The 18387-nt window shown below is 45.7% G+C and overlaps 1 protein-coding gene across 1 annotated transcript; it reads left to right on the forward strand.

The window, feature by feature from the left end:
* The first annotated feature begins 2046 nt into the window (after positions 1 to 2046).
* Positions 2047 to 18177, forward strand: USF2 (upstream transcription factor 2, c-fos interacting). Its single transcript, XM_032978973.2, has 10 exons — positions 2047 to 3407; positions 7323 to 7372; positions 7930 to 8048; positions 8759 to 8809; positions 12615 to 12663; positions 13292 to 13379; positions 14743 to 14801; positions 15672 to 15766; positions 16003 to 16131; positions 16979 to 18177. Exons 1-10 carry the CDS (start codon positions 3373 to 3375, stop codon positions 17066 to 17068), a joined length of 765 nt encoding a protein of 254 aa, XP_032834864.1. The 5' UTR covers positions 2047 to 3372; the 3' UTR covers positions 17069 to 18177.
* Positions 18178 to 18387: the final 210 nt, after the last annotated feature.

Raw genomic sequence — 18387 nt, forward strand, 5'->3', positions numbered from 1 at the left:
TTAGGACTGGAGCAAGAAATCCTTAATATACCAGGTCAAAGACAATATAATCACTTCTCGCTGCATACTCTTTGGTTCTATTGGGTAAAGTCACGTAGCTAAAAAATAAAATAACAAAAATCACTCGCTGCATGTCGGTCTCCGTAAAATAAGAAGTTTTTTTGTCTTTTTTAACACATCCCATCAGCTTGTATACACAAATGCTCGTGAAATGATGCACCCCCAGAAGGGCACAATGTGGGGAGACGGGTTACTGCGGATAAATCGGTTACCAGTTTTTAAATCGTTTTTCATATGTCATATGTTTGTGTTGATTAGCATAAATAACAATTTGCGTTTTTAAAAATACATTTATAAATGCATATACGACCATAAGAACACCGTTATGTCTACGTAAATAAAACATTGTAAGCGCATCGCATTGTTCCCAGTAGACGTGTAAGATTGGGAGCTAATAATGTTGTTGGCTCAGCGTTTACTAGGGGGTCGGCTTTAACAGATCAACATTTCTCGAACCTGAAAATCCACAAGTGTGAATTATACATCTATCCTGGATTACAAAATATGTGCTGAGACAACGGAGGTCTGTTTCCTTCGTTGTTGGATACCCAACATCGCACGTCGAGTTATTTTTGTTAAAGTTTGGGGTGCGTATAAATTAATAATAATTTTTAAAACTACGGGTAATCCTCGCATTGAATGCCACCCTGCTATTTTATTTATACAACCCCCCCCCCATAACCTTTGGTTATTTCGGTAAAGTCACGTTGGTAGAAAAAGAAAATAAAACAAAAATTATATATCACGACGTTTCGATCGCAACACAAGCGGTCGTCCTCGGGCAAATCATCCAGCAGTGGAAACTGCTGAACCAGCGAGAGAGCTGTGACAACAAGAGGTTATTTATGTGGCGATGGGCAAGCAAGCGGGGTCTGAGCTGGAAAGCCCGAGGACGACCGCTTGTGTTGCGATCGAAACGTCGTGATCTATAATTTTTGTTTTATTACAATTTTTCTACCTACGTGACTTTACCGAAAGAACCAAAGAGTATGGATTCCTGCAGTCACGAAAGTTTCAAATCAAGATTGACCCCCCCTCCCCATACTCTACCCTCTAAATTAGGGGTCCTTAACCTGGGACGCACGCATCCCCTGGTGGTGCCAGATGCCCTCTCTGGGGGTCCCCAGTCATGGCCAGACTTTGTTTATCTTCTTTGTTCTTTCGGTAAAGTCACGTAGAATGAGAATAAAACGATAAGACAAAATAAGACAATAAAATTCTCACGACGTTTCGACCACGACACAAGTAGCCTTCTTCGGGTGAAGGAACAGAACTGTCGGGACGACAGCGCTTCAAATGATTTTGTTTAACAACGTAAATAATCGACCACACAAATTAAGCACGGGCCACGTAAGTTTAATAAAATCCGATGTATTTATTAGCGTTATACAATTATTTTACGATTGAGAATTGCAAGGTTGCAGTAAAGGTTTAAGAACCACCGCTCTAAATTGAACGCAAGATAATACTTGACAATCATGGGGACACTGTTGCGTTCTTAAATAACATCGTTGTGACCTTAAAATGAACAAAAATATAATATGCGACGTTTCGGGACATCTCTTCTTCATAACACATCAAATGTGCAATAAAAAGACAAGTGTCCGAAACGCCACCTAATTGCATCGATTTTTTTGTTCCCTTTAAAGTCCACGGTGTGTTTATAATTGCACGAAAAAAAATCGGAACAAGTTTTTTTTTTCCTTTAAACAATTGTCATCTGTGTTGAACCTATACAAATGTACTTGCTTTCAATACAAATAGCCTCGTCTCACGCAAAACCGTCAACATCAAAAAAATTCAATCCATTCCGTCGCGCGGAACACAAAACGAAAACTCCCGCTCCGCACTTTCCCTCTCACCACGCCACCCCTCCCCGACCGCCCTCGCGGAGAAGCCGGGGGAGGGGACGGCGATCGACGGCGGTAGCGGCGGCGGCAGCGACGCCAGTGGCGGGGAGGAGGAAGGGGAAGGGAGAAGGCAGCAGGGAGCAGGAGGGAGGAGGAGGAAGGAGGAGGAAGGGGGTCCGCGCGTCGTCGTCGTCTCCCCGCCCCTCCTCACGTGGCCATATTGGCGCTGGTGGTGGTGGCGGGCGGGCGTCTCCGCTCACATGACCCCGTGTTGTGTCCGCGTGATCAACGCCGCGAGGAGGAACGCGATTCAAAAGCCCGGCCCGGGCCGGGGCCGCGCGGGACGGGGCCGCCTACCCCCGTGGCTCGCCGCTAACAACAACAACGCCGCCGCTGCCGCCTCCTCCTCCTCCTCTCTTCCACCGCCTCTGTGACCGCGACCAGCGGCAGTCCTTCTTCTCCCCTCCAAGCATCCCCGACCACCAGCCTTCTCACCGAGCTTGGCGCGACAGACGCGCGCCGCGGTGCTGGCTTGCGCGTTAGCCCGCGTGCGCTTCTCTCTACCCCCGACCCCGACCCACGGACTCGGCCTCACCTTGCTCCCGTCTCACCTGGCCTCGTCTTACCCCCGACCTGGCCCTCTTTTTACCCTCACCTCGGCTTCCCCTTTCCCCCCCCTGATTGCCCGTCGCCGGCTTTCACCTGACCTGCCTTGAGGGATTACATTTGGCCTGACATAATTTACCCAGTGACCTAATTTACTCCGGCCTCGTTCGCTTTGTGACGTTTGTGCTTTGCTGTCTGACCTCCTCCCCCCCCACAACCACCCCTGCTAACCTTGTTCTGCTCGACACAGTCTCGGCTGCTGTGACCCTGTCAAGTCACCCTTGCCCGCCGCTACTTACCCCTGACTAACCTCAACCCGCTCTATTTTTTCTTACCCCGCTCTCCCTTCCCCCCCCCACCAAACCTATAAGCTCTATAAATTTACCCCACTGTAACCCTATCCCCGTTCTTCGCCGTCCTTTAAAACGCCAATCCCGAACCCGACGTCGCCCGTCGCGACTCGGGCCTTGCCCGGCCCCGACTCGCGCGGCCCCGACTCGGCTACCGGCCGCCTGCCCGGCCCGGGACCTTCTCCCCTAGCCCGCCTCAGGGCCACCAAATTCGTCGCTACCCGCACCGTCACCTCGACCCGGACCTCGGGAGTACTTTACTCGGGGCCCTCCTGTCAGCAGGGCCCAACCCGCAGCACCGGCCTCGCCTGGACGCCCTACCCGGCACACGCGGGCTACGTGCCCGGCTTGTCTACCCCCTACCCTTACACCTCTCGCTATCACAACAACAAAAAACTCCTCCAACCCTCCCTTAACCGACCCTAACCGGGCCCGGCGCGGCCCGGCGCCGTTAGACCGGGCCTTCTCCTTTTCAAAGTCGATATTTGCCGGGGCTCCGGAGCCGCATGGAGATGTTGGAGCAAGGCATGGAGGCGAGCGGGTGAGTGAGAGCCGCGAGTGGGCGCCTCCTCCCACAGCGAGAGGCGAGGAGCACGTGTGTGCGTGATGACTGCGGTGTGTGGCCACACAAACCACGGGGTTTTAGGGGGGAGGCTGAGTGACGGCGCAATATATTATGGGCTAACGGTACAGCGTACAGACGCGCACATACACCGATGGGGTACGCGTTAAATAGATCTTGGCGTGGGTTTACGGGACAGGTTTTGGCTAATGTCAATCTGCTGAGAGTCTTATTGGTTTGGGAAATGCTCGACTCGCCTGTAATCAAATATTAAACCACTGCGTAAACCATGGCTGGCCCTTGTGCAGACTTGGTCTTCAGTATATGCTGCAGTCGTAATACCTACCTAAAGATATCCAACAGAGATAAATTGCGAAAGATTAATTATCTACATTTGCCAAAAATGTATACCAACATTTGCTCCAGAGATACGCTGGGGAAATATCTACACAGATTCTCTCCAGAGATATTTCGAGAAAAGTATACTGCAGTGTAGGGAATAGACTACAGGGTTATCCCTGCAAATAGATACGCCAGGGATATCTTACATGAACCCTATAGGTATATGATTACACACTAATTATAAACTACCTGCCTACACTGTACAGTTCTACTGTGGATGTGACTAGAGAATAAACTGGAGAAAATAAACCCCATGGGTACATCTCTCTTGACTCAAGGGACACATTACAGGGATGCCCACTGGATTATTCTATATATACAGGGCTGTCGGAATGGACAAACTGCCGGAGCCGTCTCTTGAGTGAATGCTTTGCATGAATAAACTAGGCATAGCACGGCATCTGACAAGGTCGTGAGCTTGGTTAGTGTTCGGATTGATGATCATGTATAACATATTTCATAGGCAATAGGGCTATGTAGTGTGCAGCAGAGGGCAGTGCGGCAAAACCCACGTGTACGTCTATGCTTCCACGTCTGTGCTCTCAGCAATAACCAGTATGGTGAAATAATCCCCCCATGATCTGCATGGTGTGAGGCACTCGTCCAGCATTGGTTTGACAGGGCTATGTTATGTAGATCTGCATAGGTGAACTGACATGTGTGCATTCGAGGCTATAACCGTCACGTTTTGGCCAATGGATATAGCCACACTAAGCAGCCACGACCATTATTATGTGTTTGGCAAATGCACGACTTGTCTGTAACCAAAGATTAAACATCAAACCTCTATGCAGCCTTGCGGCCTTTGTGCAGACTTGGTCTGTAATTGTGCTGCTCAACTGATAAGCACACAGTATGTGCATACATTTTATATACAAACACACACTTGGCACTAAATTACATGTGAAATGTTTAACAGACTAGTCCTATCTGAGAGTCTGACTTATTAATTTCGAGCTTAGTTGATTGTTTAAAAGCCCTGTTGGCCTCACTGCTTTGCTGCAATGAAGAGATGGTGTTCCAGCGACATTGTAATGATATTGATTTCTGCCTTGGCCAAACACATGGGTAGTTTATGTAAATCGGCCTTGACTTCTAAACCCAACTCCATCATCACAATAATCCTGACCCAAACAAGGTAGGCCCATACCCTGACTAAAGTAATTTAAATCCTAATATTATTAATAGTCAATGGATTTACGTTAAAACCACATCACATCAATCTCCCACGTGTAGTTGAGCACTTACTGTTTTTTAGGGCTTGGCGATATAACATTTCTTCTGCCTGCATGTACCTAGTGGATTAATGATATGTTTCTTCATGAGATGTTTAAGCGTAATGTTTGTTGAAGTTTATATTTGTGACTGCGTTTATTGTGATATTTAAATAGCAGTACTGTGCAAAAAAATCTACTCTTCGATAAACTCATGAATGACCTTTTTTATGTAAACGAGTGGATTCCAAATCCGTATTGGAATCTCATGAAAAGGGAGGCATTTCGAGGTTATAGTCATCATTGGTGACGTGCACTTGGAAATTCCTGCCGTGTTAGAGGTGGATGGCTGGCTTTGGCACTAATAAGGTGGCATTGTTAGGACATGGCAGATCTTGAGACTCCTTAATTATACCCAAAATGCAATTAGGATCCCACGAGTTGCTAGCTTAATGGTCCCCCCCCATCACCAATGACTGCTTAAAAAAGCACCTAACATTTTTTTGCAGATCAGTCGGGCCCATCTGTGAGGGTTCATTAAAAACATAGGCACGAATCTAACCCCTAGTTTACCTAGTGGTACATTTAGCAAATGAGTTGTCCCTTGAAGGATGTCATGGTTATGGCCCATAAGTGTCACTGCTGGCTTATTACAGAAGAAGTACAGAAGTTTATTTCCCCGAGTAAAACCCATTGAGCTAAGAAGCGATTTTTTAAGGGCAACGCAAAGTGAAAAATTCCCGTGTTATTGTTGAGATTCCCAAATAATAAAATGGCTTTGTAAGAAGTTCTCGAATACAAATGGAATTGTTTTTTGTTGGTATATAATTGGTGCAGAATGGAAAACTAGAACAACAAAAAAGCCTGATAGGCTTTGCGTGCAAACTCCGCAGACCAAGCTGTTAACCCCCTCGGTCACATCACCACAGTCCACCGTGTTGGTCAAACTGTAGAGCCATGCCAAAAGCAACAGGAGTGTTGTTTTGGTTATGGATTTTTCCTGACAACTCTTATCGCCCGCTTTATGCCTAGTACTAGCAGCAAGCCTATAGGACCGCCTATCCAAAACTTTGCTTAGTGGTGTCTGATGATCAATGTTTGCCGATACGGTCGGTTGTTACTTCTTAAAGAAGGGGTGAGAGGGTAGAGCTTAGCGGTCAAGTTGGCATGATTTGGTAGCACCTTGGATCCCGTTATATTCATCTTTTTGTAGACGTTTTATCCAAGTTTACATAAATGTTTCCACCGAGAAGACTTCACAACTCATCTTCACGCTTGCCCAGCCTCAGTAGGAGAATTTTTTTTGCAGAAACAGCTGCTGCAGACATTTTTTACATATTTCAGAAATGTACGCTTTGACTTCACTCTCAAGTGGTCAACTTTTGCAAAATATTTTATTGGAATTCCAACTTCTGCAATGTGGCTCACTGCTTCGGTGATTTTGTTTTGCAGCGTTAAGGGATGCTGGCTGAATATGAACTGTCAGGATTGACAAATCTGGGTTCCACAGGAAGTGACCAATGTTGAATCCACCCGGCCATAACTTGAAGCGTTACTCTTGGCATTGTCTCTCCTTTTTATTATGTTTTTATTTAAATTGCCCGTATTTCTCTATAATTGCCACTGACTTGGCACGTTGAGCTCTTGGGTATGTTCACATTACATTGCATGTAAAACTGCCGCATTGTTAAAAAAGAGAAAGATACACATTTACAAATTCGCTCAACGACGTGTCACGACACACAAAACTTCGAAAAAAAATATGACATTAAAAATATAAATGTGACATTCGTCCTAGTTTCTGGAATACACGATGTTCTCTGGCACAACTATTACAATTTGAATGTACAGAACAGACGTGTATGGATAAAATAAATACAAAGTTGAACGAGTTTTGGGTGTCTGCATGGCAAGTGAATTTATGAGATTTGAAGTCACATGATTGCAACATCTTCCAGTCTGCAATGCAGCCCCTGGCGACTTCGATAGCGTCACATGGCACGGCTTTGGGAAGCTGCTGTTTACCACATTACTTAAAGCGTGCGTAGTTTTTCAGAAACTGTATTTTCTTCGTGAGTGAGTGGCGACAGTTTTGAAACAAATGAAACGTTTAAAATTGAGTTTAAAGCGCAAGCTGTTTCTTGATGAAGTATTCGTGTAAATGGGACGTCATTTTTATTCTATGTGAAATCTACGGTAACTCGCTGTGGGAAGATGTTGATGGCAATTCTGGTGAGATTGTGTGGTGGTTGGTGACTTGTGTTACATGTTTTTGCAGTCAGGAGAAAAGTCACGACGGAGACGAAGGATCTTTGCAAATGCAGGAGGGTAAGGCTTCTCTGGTTTACCTAACGTCTCTGCATGACTGAAATAATGCTGCATGCACGAAAAACGTGACTCAACTTTCCGTGCAAATCACGAAGAGTGTTTGTGTTGCAGCTAAATAGTCGATTGAAGCCACGATTGAAGTGTGCACATGTTGTGGTGGGAGGGTGGGGGTTTGCAATTCCCACGAGACTGCTGTGGTCCCTAAACGTTCAGGTCGACCCTGACCTTGAGCTCAAGGATTTAGGCAAGCAGGGTGGGGGGGGGAGTGAGCACATGCAACGACACTACTCGTTCTGTGGGTGGCAGAGGTGGTGATCCATCATTACTTGGCACAGTAGGGGGCATAGGTGGTGCATCGGCCAGTCATCTCAGCCAAGCCATGGCACCTGGGTCTGTCTCGTGACCTGCCAGTGGGCGACACTTCACGTGGCGTTGAAGGGCACATACCGAGGCAAAAGCGGCGTGGTGACGTCACCGCCACTTAGTGGCGAATGGCGGCGGCTGTTGCTGTTGTTGGTGGTGCATCATCTGATGGGCATGTGCGTGGACGAGCGCAGGAGACGGATCGGGCGCCGACGATCATACGGCTGTGGCGATCGCGAGTGTGCAACAGGCCACTGCGTTCAACGACCCCAGCATACAGTACCAGTTCCGCACTGAGAGCAGCGATGGCCAGGTGAGGGGCGCGCGTCCACGCGTGCACGCTGCGTGTTTAGTTGTGTACAGGTGCAGCCCTTTGATCCATCCACTGCTGGACGAGGGCCTCCCCACCGCTTACGGGGCATGGGAGTTAATTTGACCGTACTTCACCAAGCTAATCAGTGCGGGTTAGTGAAGGTGAGCAGTAAAGACAGAGTTTAGATGCACAATATCACAATGGATGTTGCTGCACTGCTCTCTGCTGCTCGGAACTTAAACAGCAATGCAGCCACCTATGACCGCCTGGAGTTTTGAGTCATACAACGTATAAATGTTATCTGCCGCTAATTTTCAACTTCGCTTTATATCCGTGGTGGTGGTGAATTTGAATGTTTCGTGTTAATAGTAGTTTTGGTCTTGTTTCCAGAAATATACAATAGTCATGGTTTACATAAAGGACAGTAAACCAATTTTGTTGAACTGCTTTTGCACAACCTGTTAATGTAAAACCAATTAATTTTTCAAAACTTTGAAAATTATAACCAATCGCATCGGTCAATGATGTTGCAGTAAATAATTAACATTTCTTACTCAAAACACTAAGCAACCCGAAGTGTGAAAGGCGAAGCAAGCGTTATGAAGTATCAAATGAAACGTGAAAGCATTTTTAAACCCAAATAGTTTGCTGCGTTCGCTGTATCGCACGTGACAATTTGCGTTGGCGCTTTTCCGCTTTGACGTTCGCAGGTGACGTACCGTGTGGTGCAGGTAGACAGCCAAGGGGAGGGCCAGACGACGGTAAGTTGGCTCTGGCAGAGCTGAGACACGCGGACACACACACGCGGTGGAGTGAATCTCGTGCCCTTGGTTATAGGGGCCGTTTTGATCGGAAGCATTTCCATGTTTAACACCGGTGTGTGTGTGTGTATACACTTGAGCAATTTTAACATTTGCAAAGGGATTACAAGGGACGTGTCGATTCACCTGTTGAGGACTGGCTTATCAGGGATTGGTGATTCTACAGATTCTAGATTTGAAGCTTTCGTGACTGCAAGGATCCATACTGTTTGGTTTTATTCGGTAAAATCACGTAGGTAAAAAATAAAATAACAAAAAATCTCGACGTTTTGGCCACAACACAAGTGGCCTTCATCAGGTGAAGGGACCGGACTGTCCAGAGGACAGCGCTGGAGTGAACACAGCCAAGCCCAGACCGCGTCCTTTAAGCTGTGTGGGAGGAAACACAGCGCCTTGACAAAGGAGTTCCGCATAAAAATTAGCATTTAATTGGCGGATTCTGCATGATGCACGACGACGAAGAGGGAACATGTTCAGACCGGCGAGGGGGCAGGGGGAGTTTACGTAATGTTGGTGTGAAGGGAAAATAAGCAGCTGCGGAAGTTTGGGATACCACTACTTGAAAAAATATACTGTACCATTGAAAATTAGTTTAATGTTTGGTTTGATTTAGAACATCGTTCCAGTGATTGCTTAATTTGAAACCATCCTCTCGGATTTTGTGTACTGTATTAAACCGGACCAGGATCTTGTGTTTGTTTAGAATTTTGGAGATCTTTTTAGTAACGCCTGCTATGTATGGTAGTGTGATGGTTTTAATCGGAGTATCAAGTGGTTGTTTCTGTATGGAGGGAGAAACAGCTTGGCGGATGGTACGGTCAGAGTATCCGTTCCTCTTGAGGGCCAGATGTACGTGTTTTAATTCACTGGCCAGGTGGTGTTGGTCCGAAATGCAATGAGCCCTGTGGTATAACGTTTTGATGAGATAATTCTTTTAAGTCGGGTGGTGGTGGGAATCAGGTTTCAAGTAGGAATCTGTGTGGGTGGGTTTCCTGTAGACAGAATGTCCCAATGAGCCATCAGGTCTCCTCTCAAACAAAACATCCAAGAATGGCAGCCTGCCATCTTTCTCCACTTCCATGGTGAATTTGATGGCGGGGTGTCTGGAATTGATGTGGTCTAGGAAAAGGTTGAAAGCTGGGAGGCCATGTGGCCAAATGACGAAAGTATCGTCTACATATCTCTTCCACAGGGAAGGTCTGAGGGCGGAAGTCTGGATGGCGTCTGATTCAAATTTCTCCATGAAAACATTGGCTATCACTGGTGACAAGGGAGAACCCATGGGGGTACCCTCATTTTGTTTGTAAAAGGTGCCATTCCAAGTAAAGTAGGTGTTGGTGAGGCAGTGCCTAACCAGCGCAGGTGTATCGGGGTCTAGTCCATGTTGGACCAAATTTTCAATTATTTCAATGGTATCAGGTACTGGGACCTTGGTGAACAGACAGACCACATCGAAGCTGACAAGGATATCGTCAGGGGACAGTACAACGTCTTTGACCATAGAGAGCAATTTGGGTGAGTTAAGTACTGCTGAGGTGGTCTTGCCAGTGAAAGGCAGCAAGGTATCTGACAGAAAACGGGCTAGCCTGTAGGTAGGGGAGTTGATTGTGGATACGATGGGTCGTAGTGGGGTGCCTTCTTTATGAATCTTGGGAAGACCATAGAATCTAGGGGGTCTTGCAGCAGAAGGTTTTAGGGAGGGACGTTTAGTTCATCACAAGTTCGACCTCACCAACACCTACTTTACTTGGATTGGCACCTTTTACAAACAAAATGAGGGTACCCCCATGGGTTCCCCCTTGTCACCAGTGATAGCCAATGTTTTCATGGAGAAATTTGAATCAGACACCATCCAGACTTCCGCCCTCAGACCTTCCCTGTGGAAGAGATATGTAGACGATACTTTTGTCAGTTGGTCACATGGCCTCCCAGCTTTTAACCTTTTCCTAGACCACATCAATTCCAGACACCCCGCCATCAAATTCACCATGGAAGATGGCAAGCTGCCATTCTTGGATGTTTTGTTTGAGAGGAGACCTGATGGCTCATTGGGACATTCTGTCTACAGGAAACCCACCCACACAGATTCCTACTTGAAACCTGATTCCCACCACCACCCGATTCAAAATAATTATCTCTTCAAAACGTTATACCACAGGGCTCATTGCATTTCGGACCAACACCACCTGGTCAGTGAATTAAAACACGTACATCTGGCCCTCAAGAGGAACGGATACTATGACCGTACCATCCGCCAAGCTGTTTCTCCCTCCATACAGAAACAACCACTTGATACTCTGATCAAAACCATAACACTACCATACATAGCAGGCGTTACTAAAAAGATCTCCAAAATTCTAAACAAACACAAGATCCTGGTCCGGTTCAATACAGTACACAAAATCCGTGACCTGATCCCATCCGTAAAGGATGTCATTCCTGACTTACAGTACCCCGGGGTTTACAAATTGAGCTGCACCTGTGGTCACTGCTATATCGGGGAGACGAAACGACATATCTCTGACCGAATTCGCGAGCACAAATCAGATTTGAAACACGGCAGAACGAATTCTTCTGCCGTAGCTGATCACTGTTACAACGCTGTGGGTGATCACAATATAGTTTTCTCCGATACCAAGGTTCTCTGCAAACCTACCGGTTTTTATCAGAGATTTGTCCACGAGGGAATTCAGATTTACAAACACAGACACAATTTCAACCGAGAGGATGGTTTCAAATTAAGCAATCACTGGAACGATGTTCTAAATCAAACCAAACATTAAACTAATTTTCAATGGTACAGTATATTTTTTCAAGTAGTGGTATCCCAAACTTCCGCAGCTGCTTATTTTCCCTTCACACCAACACTATGTGAACTTCCCCTGCCCCCTCGCCGGTCTGAACATGTTCCCTCTTCGTCGTCGTGCATGATGCAGAATCCGCCAATTAAATGCAAATTTGTATGCGGAACTCCTTTGTCAAGGCGCTCTGTTTCCTCCCACACAGCTTAAAGGACGCGGTCTGGGCTTCGCTGTGTTCACTCCAGTGCTGTCCTCTGGACAGTCCGGTCCCTTCACCTGATGAAGGCCACTTGTGTTGTGGCCGAAACGTCGTGATTTTTTGTTATTTTATTTTTTTTACCTACCTGACTTTACCGAATAAAACCAAAGAGTATGATTCTACAGATGTCGCAAAGTGATGCATTTTAATGGTTACTTTGTTATACATAGGGACAAGATAGGTAATTGTTATGGTAACAGTTCAATATAAGCAAAACGGAATTAAGAAAGCAAAAATGGTATGAAGCAATAATGGCATAAATGAAACTATTAAAAGTAATTATGTTATTATTAACCGCAATTTTCAAAAGAGTATCTTTCTTCAGTGAACCTTATAGTGGAACTCCAGCTGTAATTTAATATGTAATCCGTTTATATATACTTATAAAACCAAAGTCTGTGTGTGTGTTGGTATGGATGTAGCACAATTGTGGGTGTGTGTGCACGTGTAATAGATGTGTGGCTTTGTACACTGCATGGGTTGGAATCCCGTGCAGGTAATTTACACACGTTCGCATGTGTGTAAATCGTCTTGGAATGCGGTCGCATTTAGATACCGCATTGGTTAATTTTTGTTGTGTGCGTACGTAGCATGCGGCGCGCGTGTATTTGCGTGGATCAATTGAAAGCTGCCTGCCCCTTCGTGCGAGGCGTTGTCGTAACAGTTGTGCCCTCTCTCCCTGCAGGCCGTGATCCAGAGTCCCTTCGGTGGAGCCGGCAGCCCAGCCTCCGATGGTATCGTGCACTTGGCTTTTCCATTGTCTTGAGACGTTACTTGCTCACGCTTCCCTGTATCAACATGTTCATGTAAACATTGTGCCCTTGTTTAGGAAGTGCATTAAGAGTGCAGTCCTGTATCAGGTCACTGTCTGATGAAGGCCTCTTCATGTGGCATCTGTCACAGGGGTTTTTGAAAATACTTAACCAAGCTGGTCAGTGTGGGTTTGATTAATTGAGTGCCAAGACCATTTCAGATGACTCTCGTCACTTATGTTAGTTGACAGAATGAGGAACGCACGGTTAAGAGAACAAAATGGGAAGTGGACATTGAAAAGTAAGTTGACTTGGGCAATTTCCATCACTAGGGTAGGATGATGGCCGATGGACGAGATTGGTTATAGAATGCAAGCCAAAAGAGAGTGTAGGCCTTAGAGGAGAACCACCGTGGAGAGGCATCGATGAGATCAGCTCATGTGCAGGAGCGAGATGGATTATTGCATCGCAGGACCACGAGGGATGGCGACGTCGTGGGGAGGCCTTCAACCAGCAGTGGATCGATAATTTTAATGGATGTTGGATGATTCGAGAACAGTGCCATGAAGGCTGTTTATGCTTTGTTTAACAAACCTTGTTTCTGTTTAAGGCCAATTCTACGTGATGATGGCACCGCAGGATGTTCTGCAGGGAGGGGCTCAAAGACCCATCGCTCCCCGTACTCACCCATACACCCCGTACGAGTCTCACTTCTCACATATGTGCGCATCAGGCCGATTGTCGAAGAGCCCCCATGTTAATTGTAACAGTTAACTGGTGGTATATATTTATTGCTGATATGTACAGAAGTCACGATTGGAATTACACTTCAGAACTCTTAAACCGTTTTTCGTATGGCGACGTTATCCGCCGCGATGGCGAGATGTTCACTACCTCGCCTGGTACAGAGGAGGTACCCCACACTTGTGGCTTTTATGTACATTTTCTCTTAGACATGTATCTTCTTTTGATTTAAAGCTTTCGTGACTGCAGGGATTCATATTCTTGGTACTTTCGGTAAAGTCACGTAGAAGTGAAACAATAAAATAATAAAAAATAAAACAATAAAATTCTCACGACGTTTCGACTGCAACACAAGCAATCATCATCAGGTGTGAAAACCACAGCACTAATTTTTTTTCACATTTTCTTGCTGTGGTTTTCACACCTGATGATGGTTGCTTGTGTTGGTTGCAGTCGAAACGTGATAATTTTATTGTTTTATATTTTTTACTATTTGATTGTTTCCCTTCTACGTGACTTTACTGAAAGAACCAAGAATATGTATCTTCTTGTGCATTATTACAGGTATTTTTTTATAGAACCCCTCAAATAGAAAATTACACTCACGAAGCTACAAAAATTGAATTGCGTGCAAAGCAATGCTGACTTGTTAGCTGATCTCCACGCCGCACAGAAACATCACGCGTTGGGCAGTCCCAGTTTTGTGCTGCACGGTAACTCCTGTGGCATTGAATTGTGCATTGCAGAATTTTTTTTTTTACTTTTTACATGGATTTATATTTTTTAAACATAAAAAAATATATAAATTGGTAATTTTCTTTATGAAAATAATGGAGCTTTATTATGAAAACATGTTAACAATTTTACTACTATATTTTACCAGGAAAGGTCCACTGAGCTACATAGCTCTTTTTTAGCAGCGACCTGGCCACAAATCATAGCCCAATAAAGTGGCTTATTACATGGAAATTTATAGCAGCCAAATACTCTAAACGCATATTTCTAAATGTGGAGGGAAAAACCGGAGGACCTGGACAAAAATCCACGCCACCACTGGTAGAGAGACATAAAAACTATAAATTTACAGGTCAGGGTCGGGATCGAACCCACAACCTCCTGCATACCAGGCAAGGGAGTTAACATCTCGCCACCGCTGCGTCCCAGATACACCGGGGGCACCCCACCCCTGGTTTAGCCCGGTATTTAGGGGATACGCCATCATGATGTGTAAATATAAGTGCCGTCGCTGCAAGCAGAGCCCGGCTCTATATTCGTCTATTAATGGACTTTACTTACTGTGGATTGCTTCACTTTCAGGAAGCTCGAGGGGCCACGCACACCCAGGGATGAGCGGCGGCGAGCGCAACACAATGAAGGTGCCCGTCCCACCTCGCTCCAACCAGGCATCACAACAGCCTTTCTTTTTCTCCACCACCCACTCATTCACCCAACCAATCGGCCAGCCACCATAGCAGTCAGAAACCAGATGATTCACCAGAAAACCAGGCCGCTTGTCCCTGATCCAGTTATATATTTAAATAACATGTAGTTCTTTTACTCCTTCTGGTGATCCACTACTGAACGAAGGACACGCCGTGTCAGTCTTTGGGGTTGTTTGACCATACATCACCATACTGGTCCGTGTGAGTTTGCAAACACGGGATACATTCAGGAATCGCTAGCTGTCGATGTTAGCCGTAAGCCAGTAATTAAACTTTGGTCGCTTTGTTCATAGTGCAGTGCGCTGACCACTGTTACTATGCCAACCCCATTTTTGTGCAGTTTAAGAATGATATTTATAATTGTGCATTGGTTGTTAAAGCATTGGTAAGTAATGTTTGTATCCCACAATCGATAGTCACCTTTGTAGAGCACAGCTTGTATTCCACAGTGTTGGTGTATGACCAATAGTCTTCAAGATTGCAATCATCATGTGTGCAGATGAGAAAGTTATTTACTCTGATTCTGTCTGCCTGGCAAGCTCTGATATGGGCTCAAGTAAAAACCTGTACTTACAAATGTTTTTGTTCAATAAATGGTCGTTGGGCTAAGAGCATCAGACTGTTTTAGAATGTAGGATTTACATCAAGTGTGGGAAATCGAACCCATTTTCTCAATAGTCATAGCTCCCTGTTTCTATGCAGGAAATCTAAGTTTTTTGACCAACTCGACAACTGGTGTTGAGAATATTCACATCACTTGCATTCTGCGAACGTCCAATATTTAATTTGTTTGTCTTTTTACAGTGGAGAGGCGAAGAAGAGACAAAATCAATAACTGGATCGTAGAACTTTCCAAGTACATCCCTGATTGCGCCAATGACCACACGAAGTCCGTACAGGTAGAATTTCCAAACCCAGCACCGTCTTTCATTCCCATTTTTTCCTTCCGTTACAAACCAGCGGCGCTCTCGCAATACGAGTGGCGCCATGGGAGGTTTTGCAGCGTGACTGTAAAATCGTGCGATTGGTGGCACTTTTTACCCCGGCAAACGTAATCGACGCTCAGGCGAGCGCGCGAATTGGAGAGCCTATCGCCGTGACTGATATTCCGGCTCCGCTACGTGCAAACCCACAGAGCAAGGGTGGAGTCCTGTCAAAGGCGTGCGAGTACATACAAGAGCTGCGGCAGACGAACCAGCGCATGGAGGAGGAGCTCAAGGAGGCCGAGAGGACTCAGTTGGAGCACGAGCTGCTGATGCAACAGGTTGGGCAGAAGTTTGCGCATCGAGCTTCTGCATGCATGGGGGGTGTGTGCGTGTACAACCAGAGATAGTGTGTCTGTGTGCGTGCGCATGTGGGGAGTGGTAGTGTAGCGGTTAGTGCGCTGTGCTACGAACCTGGCCGACCTGAATTCGACTCCCGCTCGCGGCCAACACCAGTGACGATTATTTGAACCGGTCCTGTGCCTCCCCTCGGTCGACTCAGTCTTAAATGAGTACCGCATGCGGAGTGTAAACATCGCCACTGGAGAGACAAAGGCGGCCGGGTGCGGTGCTGGCCACCCACCCCACCTCGTGTACCATGCTGGCTTTCATTAACAGCACTTGCCCCAACAGTCTGTTAAGGCTTTACAGGGGAACCTTTGTCTTTTTTTGTCTTCGTGCACATTTGAGCATCAGCACGAGAGAGGCAAAGGTGGAGGGGGTGCATGCAGTGTTGCTCGTCCCCACCCATAGCCTTATGCGCAGCACCGGCCTCATGCGAGGCGTGCAGATAGCACTTGCACAAAGAAATCCGACCTTGCTGAAAGGGAGGATTTTTGGTAAACTGTTAATCTAATTTTTATGATGGCCCACTCTGATTGTGATAGGTCATTGTCGTGATTTAATCATGTGTAATTATAATTTGTCATTAAGATCGTAAATTTTTGTTGCACTTATCTATAACTCCGTTTTAAATTATCCAATCACAGCACATTTCTCACACCACTCCTCGATCGTGAGCAAGTGAATACTACTTGCTTGGTGTCCATCTTCTTCCCAAGAGGGATGAGGAATCCCCAACGGCGTGTCGCACAGATGAATGACGCCCTGATTGTTGCGTGTGTTCAGTTCGAGGAGCTGAAGAATGAGAGCGCCTTGCTACGAACCCAGCTGCAGCAGCACGGCATCGAGGTGGTGGGCTCTGTGCCAGGGCAGTGATGCGCACAGCCAGCCCCAGCCTGCGGTCCATCCAGTCGCATCCCGTGGGCCTACCCTGCGGAAGCAGCATAGGAGAAGCGCAAGCTGCCCCCTGAATTGTACAACAGCTCAAGGGGAAGACTTTCTTTCGTGCGCCGTTTGTCCTCTAACTCGGGCGAGGGCTCCTCGGGCCTTGCTGGTGGATCACGGATGTCCAGAACGTCCCAACACCATTCTTCTTCTGCATCGTCGTGTTCTGCCATGCTGCGACGCAATTTGCGTGGATATCCTTAAAACATTTTTTTGAGTTCTTTTTTTTTCAAAGATTTCATTTAAAGATGTTAAGGGTTCAGCGGAAGGTGGTTCAGAGACGCAAGCATTTGTTGGGCATCCTGTGCACTGACAGTGATGGGCGGAGGCTGGTAATTATATATTGTCAATGAAATTTTTTAAAGTAGCTTGTATTTTTTGCTTTATTGTGGAATATTTTAAGTCCATATCTGTTTAAGATGTGTTTATTTTTTATTTTATATTGTAAAAGTAGTTTCCAGTCACAATTGGAATTATTAATGACCTTTCACACTCGTACATTAATTTCATTTTCTCCGTTGAATATAATATGTAGTCTCGTCTTACTTCAGGTTTATTTACCGAGATTAGCCCAGTTGGCTTGCGTACGGTGCGAAATAAGTTCGACATACATAACACACGTGCATTTCGCACTTTGTATTAACTGAGCGTGGTTGTGTACAAAGGATTGACAAATGCCTTTTTTTTTCCTTCTGAAGGATGTATGCTTGCATGCCCTGCGTTTGCTAAAACAAATTACACTTGTTCCATGTTCAATTAGCATTGCTTTAATAAAATAAAATATATATATAATACTTTTTGAACATGTTCTTGTGTCTAAATTGATTTCTGTAGCCCACCCCCATGTGAGTCAATTGAAGAGGCACCGACACAATCCACAAGGGCAGGCCATGCTCACCCTGCTTTAGCCCAAATCTCAAAATGAAAAAATTAATGGCTGTGCTGTAAAAATCCCCATTTTAAAACATTTGTTTGTCAAAGTCTGCCTTCCAAACACGATCGCGAGACACCACGTGGTTGAATAAAAGCGTTCAGCAGTACTGGATTACATTTATGACTTCTTGGTGTTGGCATTTCATGTAACGTGACTTTCTGTCAGTGCTACTTTGTAAATATGCTTTACGTGGGCGGAAGCAGATTGCATTCCGAGTGATATGAATGCTTGTGCAGGAGGTCAACAACATTTCCAAAAATCTGAGTCTTTTTCTCGGAAATCATTTTCCCATAAGAGACGTGTCATGTCAACAAGG

Source organism: Petromyzon marinus, chromosome 3, assembly GCF_048934315.1.
Source record: "Petromyzon marinus isolate PM22_M1 ecotype Great Lakes invasive population chromosome 3, UKy_Petmar_22M1.pri1.0, whole genome shotgun sequence".
Lineage (NCBI taxonomy): Eukaryota > Metazoa > Chordata > Hyperoartia > Petromyzontiformes > Petromyzontidae > Petromyzon > Petromyzon marinus.